Here is a 7,524-nt window from a genome sequence, read left to right on the forward strand (position 1 = left end):
TGCTGCCGAGGCCAAGCGTCCGTTTGGCGAGGCTATACTGTCCATATCACTGAATGAGGAGACAAGAGATGACCTTATCCACGACCTTGCACCAGTGACTACATTGCTCAGCACTCTGCCAAAGCCATACCTTGTAAGTTCCGTTAGTTGTTGTATATCCAGCGTACAATCAATCAATCAATCAATCAATCATACTGACACTTACACATTCATGTCATAGGTTTGGTTCAGATCTGACAGAGACGGAAGGCAATACAAATACAACATCCGTTTCGTCACAACCAACGATCTTAGTTGTTGTGTAAAGTTGCTCGGGATGTATGACATATTCAGTGGCAACAGTATCATGAAGTGCTACAGGTGCATGTGCACTAGGAGGACTGTTGGATATGTTGGTTCTGGCATAGACTTCTACAAGAGAGATATCAAGGATATATGGTCAAAGACAAAGTATCTAGATTTGACTGAGGGCCAAGTTAGCAGTCAAGAGAAGAAGGCAGTACAGCGCCAAGGATTCGCACATCGTCCAATCTATGGTGTTGCCTTTGAGCTTGATCAGTACATACCAGACCTCATGCACATGATACCAGGCTCGATCAAGAAGTTATTCAAGCTCTTCATCAAGTATCTGGTGGACAGTAGGTCCATGGCATTAGACAATGTTGACCATCAGGATCTGGACGAGGAACACGATGATGAGGACGATGATTATGTTGACGAGTACGAAGATGACGACGATTATGTTGACCAGGACAACGAGAACAATGATGATGACAATTTTTCCATGACCAGCAGTGATGAGGAAGATATCCAGGACAATGAGGTCGACGATGATGAGATAGAGAGACACTCCCTGTCGATCGACAGCATGCGCACCGCCTTGGATGTGGGGCAATCACTCTGGCGCCTTGGTCGAGGTCGACAATGTCCTGTCCAACTCAATGAGGACAATCGAGAGCGTCTTGCTCAAGCGATGCAACCTAAAGATGAAGCCAGAGGGTACTGTTTGGACGAGACGTGGCAAATCAGTACCAATGCCTGCACAGTATCGATTCAGTCAAGCCAAGCCTACCTTTCATCAATGTCTCCAATTGCTTGCAGTCATGGTCAGGAGGGAAGATGGACTCACAGATCTCATTGAAGATGAAACTGAGAGAGTAAGACAATCGCCAGGCTCCAAGTGAGTGATTGATTGAGTGCATTAACTAATACTATCATCAACAACAACAACAACAAAAAGGCCAATGTAGTTAGACTCTGGGAGATGATATACAAGTTGGTTGTCTTGCTACTCGATCACACCATTGTCATCAAGTCCTATCAATGGAGAGTGTTGTGTGAGAGGTTTGGCAGATTGCTAATCAATATTTACAACATTGAACCTACCTCTTATCTTCACATCTTCATACATCATTCTGGCGAATATATGGAGCTGTACGGCTGCTTAATGATGTTGTGTAACATCGCATCTGAAGGTAAGCCATGTGTTAGTACTATCACTATTCATTCAATGCTCTGCGACCATTGTGGACTAATTGTTAACCCAAACCATACAGCCAAGCATGGTTCCAACAACACAGCCATTAAGGCATCCAACAAACAGAGACGACCTGGACAGATATGCAAGCAACAGGTGACCAGGGATATGATCATGACCAAGCTCATTGAGATCTATCGAAAGGATGGAGTAGCACTTGCCAGCTATGTGAGCCACTCGAGGAAGTTCTATGAGGACAACTACAACAAACACATCAAGGGCCATATCAACAACTACATGGCCGACGTTGCCTTCCGATCTACATTTGGCCTGGAGCCTGACGACTTGTCTCATCCACCACGCCCAACTGCCTTCAAGTTGAATCAGATGGTAACGGCAATGACCAACGAAGAAGGCGACGATTATAAGAGCTGGTGGCCTGGTGAGGTTGTTGGCTATGACCCTGAGAATGTGACCTATGACATTCGATTCTGGTTTGTATTATAGTCCGACATCATTTAGAGAGAGAGACAACATACACTAACACATACACTCCAATCAATGATCACAGTGTCAAAGGTCAAAGGAGGACATATCTATTTCAGACAGGAAATGACTATGTTTTTGATAAAGGCATTTCCGAGGCGAACATCATAGAGCACATCATTCAAGAGTGTCAATCAATCAATAGTAGCCAAGTAAGAGATGGTCTTGTCTGTCTATTCCACGTACCTAAAGTCAAACACTACTATCGATCGACGCTACACTTGAATACTGTCGGTGGGAAGCAAAGACTGACGGCCAAGGTGATGGATGGCAAGTATGCCAACAAGAGCTATCCTGTGAACGATCTAAAGGGCATCTTCGCACCTTGGGATTGTGAAGTCACAAAGTTGCCAACTGGCCGCTCTGCCCGTGACTTGATAGACTCTGATGTTCCTCCATTCACCTATGATGACCTACCAGAGATCAAGGCCAAAGGTATATATACACACCTGCTCGAAAGGAGTAACCAAACACATGATCAACAACTTACACCATGATATCCCCACAACAATAGTGAAGGCATCCATTCAAAAGCGACATGGTATCTCCAACAAACTTGTTCAGGATTGTATCCAGGAGCGTTTGGCCATCCTTGCTGTGAGGAATGACTTGTTTCATACACCTATGACAAGCAATCTTGATGTTGTTGATATTGCAAACAGGATCCGATCAATGATGACAAAGCTACCACCGACTACACACTTTGAGAACTCTATTGCTCCACTACCAACAATGTCAAACACAAGCAACCACAATAGTAACAACGATGAATGTCTACTATTAGAGGAAATGGAGATTGACACATCAGACAGCGAGCATGGTGTCAACAACACCAGAAACACCAGCAGCAGCAGCAGCAGCAGCAGTACTACTACAACAACGACAACCACTACAACGACCACGACCAGCACCTCAACTACCAGCTCCAACAACAATGCATATCTATATGTGATCATGACCACTGGAAGTCATCACTCTGTACTGATTGGCCACCAACAAGCAAGGTGTCTGATTCACTTGGACTCTTTGAACATGCATAAGTCCATTGCACAATCCATCACCAACAAGTACAACGAGTCGGTTACAGATGATGATGATAGGTTCGTGCTGTACTCCAACACTGGAACAATCCAACAAGATGTATGGAGTTGTGGTCTTTGGTCAATCTTCTTTGTTGGATATGTTATCAAGAGGTGGAAATGCTTATTAGTAGATAATAAATAATGTTTGTTTAGAGTGATTGTGTGAATGTGTGAAGTTGCTCAGCTTGTTGTATGTGGCGCCAGAGTGGGGTTGGGGTCATTTGTGGACCAATGTTTTGCCTTTTATGGTCAAAATATACCCTCAGACATCGCTGAAGTGAGGTTCATCTTTATTTACCCTGTGTCTTGTTCTTCATCTTGAGTGCAATAATGGATACAATCAGTGCTGTAATTGCAACAAGGGCAGTCACAATGGGAGGCACTCTGGTTGCCAGCCTCTTGGCCCTTGTCTAAAACCACTGTTAATATATTAGTTAGGACCATGGGTCGCAGATAATTGAAGAGTACATACATCCATCTTTGCTTCAACCAAAGTGTAATCTCCAGCTGGATAAGGAGACTCGGCAATGTCTGGTTGCAATTCAGCATCACCCACATGTCTAACTCGGAGGCCACCACTGGTCAGATGCATGTTCTTCTCGATTGTTTGCCATGACACACCTTGACGGAATGTCTTTGTTGGAGTTGCATCAGCATCTGTCTTGAATATCCTCACTTGTGTTTGTGTTAATGTCTTTATCAATAACCTATCCAATTATGTACTTACCAGGTGGCTCTGTGATGTAGACGTGGTTCGTACCAACTGGTATCTGGTCGTTTGAGTTGACCACGGCAGCATTCACAGCAGCTGGACGGTACTCGATGACACAACCTTGGAGATTGCGCAAGTTGTGCAAGCTCACACTGAGGGGACTCTGGAGTATACGTTCCCTTAGGTCTTCGTACCTTATGTTGCCGTTGACAGCAACGTAAAAGTTAATGTTGGCGTAGTTCACTGTTATCTGACGAGGGACAAGAGGGGCGGCAACAACCTCAACTTGAGGTGCACCAGCAAGCGGAGCATCGGCAGGGAGAGCACCAGCAGGGGCATGAGGTACCTCAACAACAACCTCAACTGGAGGTTCACCAGCATCGACAGGGAGAGCATCGGCAGGGAGAGCACCAGCAGGGGCAACGACTTGGGCAGGTTGGTCAACAGCTTGTGGATTATTCATTATCTGATATCTGGTTGGTTTGTTGAATGACCATCTTAAGCTTCGCATTAGAGTTTATATACTGACAAACATACAGTTCTCTCTTTGTGTAGGTGTTTGAAATGAATCAAAGGTCAATCAATTGATTGACTAATGGGGACTATTCACACAACTTCAAACAAATAAATTAAATAAATATTATCTCAAACAGACTTGACTCCCCAACCTCCCTATGTCGATACACATCCTCTTTTTCCCCAATTTCCCTATCCCTATTCCCCTCCCTTCCCTCCCCAAGTTGCGACAGATACACTTTATTATTCCCTCCCCATTCTCCTCCCCATCCTCCCCAAGTTTGTCGACACATCCTCTTTATTATTATTATTATTATTATTATTATTATCCTCCCTAGACTCCCCAAAAGAAATATAAAAGAATATAAAAGAGAGAATCAGACACTAATAATGGAATCCGCGCAGCGGATTTAATTTGGGAAAGGGCCCCCTGAGTTATACACACCTCTGATTGAATCTATTTCCAATCGTCAATATTTTAATTGATGAAGGGAGCATTCCTGGAAGTAATAGTTGATTGAAACAGTTTCCAAAGGTCAATGATTCATGCATCTGGTAAATGTCCACTCTTGATAGTCTTATTGAATGAATCTCCAAAAGTCAATGATCTTAATGAAGGTGGAAGACATCCTTTCCTCACCCACATTTATTATTTAGATTATGAGAGTGAATGAGTGTCCAGATCTGGTTCATTTATCATTTCCAATAAATGAATATGCGCATCTTTAGATGTGTGCTGAGCAGATGAATGAACAATACATAATAATGAATGATTATTGAACTCCATCAAAGTTGGTTGAGGTCGAGTCTGCCTTCCAAGTCTCCAAATCCTTGATCCAACCCTCTGCCTTTTGTTTAGCCAAGTTGTAGCTGTCAACACCAATGTACATGTGCTGGGGTAGTGTTTCAGCTGGAACAGTGGACAACTTCAAGAGTAGTTTGGCCAACTTGTCTGGATCACCATTCATTGGAGGGATGGTCTTGCCCGAAGCCAGAATCTTGTGCAAGGGCTCATAGTCTGGGATTGTGTTTGGTGCTCGTTTGAACTTGGTCGGAGAGGCAATGTCTGTCTTGAAGCTGCCTGGGTTGATGGTCAACACCCTGATGCCAAAGTCCTTCAGCTCGGCATCCATGCTTTCTGTGGCCATCTCCAATGCTGCCTTGGTGGCACTGTAGGCACCGAATGAGACGAGACCCACATTGGCAAGGATAGAGGTGACATTCATGATTAGACCAGACTTCTTGGCACGCATGACTGGTGCGACTGCACGGTAGACGTAGAGTGAGGCAAAGAAGTTGATCTCAAAGTGCTCCTTGATGTCAGAGATGGGCAACTCCTCAAGTGTTCCGGCAAGTCCACAACCTGCATTGTTGACCAACACATCGATGGTACCAAACTTGTTTGTAGTCTCTGTGACAGAGTTCTTGATACTTGTTTCATCAGCGAGATTGACCACCAATGGAAGGAAGGAGTCACTGTGAGTCTTGGCAGGGGCACCAATACCATCAATCAATGCTTGTTTGTTTCTTGATGTGGCGGCCACTTTTTGACCATTCTCGAGTAACAACTTGACCAGACTTGCACCAATACCAGTTGAGCAACCTGTAATATACCAAACTTTTGATGTCATAATTAATTATTATTTTTATTTAGAGATAACGTAAGTATAGATTTGTAGATAAATATAATGGATGGATGTTGAGTTGATCAATATGAATGATTTGTTTGGTTGGTCACTATCAAATACATACTGAGCTCATTGATAAATAGAATATCTCGATCGGAAAGTGCTCACAGAATGAAACGACATCATGATGTTCAAGGATAGGGCCAACACTACCAACCCCCACTCACACACTCTATCAATCAACACCTTCAACTGAAACACACACCAATCATATTCATTCATTGGCATTGAACCAAGGAATGAGTTATATGTTGTAAGGTATATATCATTCAACACATACATTACATCTTTATCTTATTTGTACAATCAACATTCCAATACTCGTCTTGAATTACAAGGTGTCAATCCTCAATGGTTCTAGAACAATGCTCTATCTATTGAAGATTGATTGATTGTTATTATTAAAAATAATGTAATAGCTTTGAATGAATGACTTGCCCTATGAGACATACCCTCGCAGACGTACCCTCGCAGACATACCCTCGCAGACATCCCCTCGTAGACACATTGAATCAATTTGAATTTGAATTTTTGGCGCTCTTTATTTTGAATTGAAACAGTTCAAACAATCGTTGTCGATCTACTGATCATTCAATCATTGTTACAACAAATAATAATACATAAATACATCTAATAGAAGTAGTATACTTAAAAGATGATTGCACCATTTATAAAGAATAACAATGTGATCTTGGTGATATCGACCACATTGGCAACTATCTCTTTATTCGTACTCTCCTACATCTACAGGTCCAATGGTGATAGGCCCAAGTCCATTTCATCTCCACCATCACCATCACCATCATCACCAGCAACTACAACATCATCACCGTCAACAACTACAACATCAACACCAACAGTAACACCTCATGCAGATGATGAACAACACAAGAAGAATACAGAACTGCCGATACATGTGACCAATGACGATCAGTCACATACTACAGAGTCAAAGAATGAGACAACCCTACAGCTACAGAATGTTGAAGTAGTATACGCACAAGAGGAAGAGAAGGGTCTACACGTAACCTTAATATTGGACCCTGTTCATCTGCCTCATTCAATCATCGTCAATATCTTTGAACTGCTTACATACACTGACTATCAGAGGTATGTTACGTTGTTGTTGTGTTACAAGTCAAGGCAACTCATATCGTTCAATCACTAACTCAACCAAAGATGCAAGTCTGTCAACATGAACTGGAACAAGATACTGTGTAAATTAGATAGAGTGTGGAAACATTACATTGGAGAGCGATGGGGATACTCTGAGATACCAGATGCATCGTACGAACCAACAGACTACTACAAGCACTTTAAAGCAAGATGTATGTGGACCCGGTGCGCGCCAGTGGCGAGCAAGGCAAGCAAGGCAGAGAGAACTAACATTGATCATGTTCACAATATAGACATTGAAGAGTGGAGGCGTGTAGCATTCAAGCCAGAGACACATATCATTTCCATTCATGAACAGGTATGATTGATCACAAACTGGAACCATTC

At 42.9% G+C, this 7,524-nt stretch overlaps 6 protein-coding genes across 6 annotated transcripts; 3 read left to right on the top strand and 3 right to left on the bottom strand.

The window, feature by feature from the left end:
* Nucleotides 1–214: 214 nt before the first annotated feature.
* SAMD00019534_114690 (hypothetical protein) lies at nt 215–648 on the bottom strand (the record flags this gene model as incomplete). Its single annotated transcript, XM_012893156.1, has 2 exons — nt 215–411; nt 567–648. 2 exons carry the CDS (start codon nt 646–648, stop codon nt 215–217), a joined length of 279 nt encoding a protein of 92 aa, XP_012748610.1.
* Nucleotides 649–884: 236 nt separating this feature from the next.
* SAMD00019534_114700 (hypothetical protein) lies at nt 885–1,984 on the top strand (the record flags this gene model as incomplete). The annotated part of the gene is made up of 3 exons (XM_012893157.1): nt 885–1,157; nt 1,241–1,475; nt 1,557–1,984. 3 exons carry the CDS (start codon nt 885–887, stop codon nt 1,982–1,984), a joined length of 936 nt encoding a protein of 311 aa, XP_012748611.1.
* A 302-nt stretch (nt 1,985–2,286) lies between these two features.
* On the top strand, nt 2,287–3,247 carry SAMD00019534_114710 (hypothetical protein; the record flags this gene model as incomplete). The annotated part of the gene is made up of 2 exons (XM_012893158.1): nt 2,287–2,458; nt 2,538–3,247. The coding sequence occupies 2 exons, from the start codon at nt 2,287–2,289 to the stop codon at nt 3,245–3,247; spliced, it is 882 nt and encodes a 293-aa protein (XP_012748612.1).
* A 148-nt stretch (nt 3,248–3,395) lies between these two features.
* On the bottom strand, nt 3,396–4,280 carry SAMD00019534_114720 (hypothetical protein; the record flags this gene model as incomplete). Its single annotated transcript, XM_012893159.1, has 3 exons — nt 3,396–3,515; nt 3,578–3,780; nt 3,833–4,280. The coding sequence occupies 3 exons, from the start codon at nt 4,278–4,280 to the stop codon at nt 3,396–3,398; spliced, it is 771 nt and encodes a 256-aa protein (XP_012748613.1).
* An 826-nt stretch (nt 4,281–5,106) lies between these two features.
* On the bottom strand, nt 5,107–5,964 carry SAMD00019534_114730 (hypothetical protein; the record flags this gene model as incomplete). Its single annotated transcript, XM_012893160.1, has 1 exon — nt 5,107–5,964. The coding sequence occupies one exon, from the start codon at nt 5,962–5,964 to the stop codon at nt 5,107–5,109; it is 858 nt and encodes a 285-aa protein (XP_012748614.1).
* A 712-nt stretch (nt 5,965–6,676) lies between these two features.
* On the top strand, nt 6,677–7,495 carry SAMD00019534_114740 (hypothetical protein; the record flags this gene model as incomplete). The annotated part of the gene is made up of 3 exons (XM_012893161.1): nt 6,677–7,131; nt 7,201–7,349; nt 7,431–7,495. Coding segments are annotated over 3 exons (669 nt in total), but the record flags the coding sequence as incomplete, so codon positions are not given.
* Nucleotides 7,496–7,524: the final 29 nt, after the last annotated feature.

This window comes from Acytostelium subglobosum, assembly GCF_000787575.1.
Source record: "Acytostelium subglobosum LB1 DNA, scaffold: scaffold33, whole genome shotgun sequence".
Taxonomy (NCBI): Eukaryota; Evosea; class Eumycetozoa; order Acytosteliales; family Acytosteliaceae; genus Acytostelium; species Acytostelium subglobosum.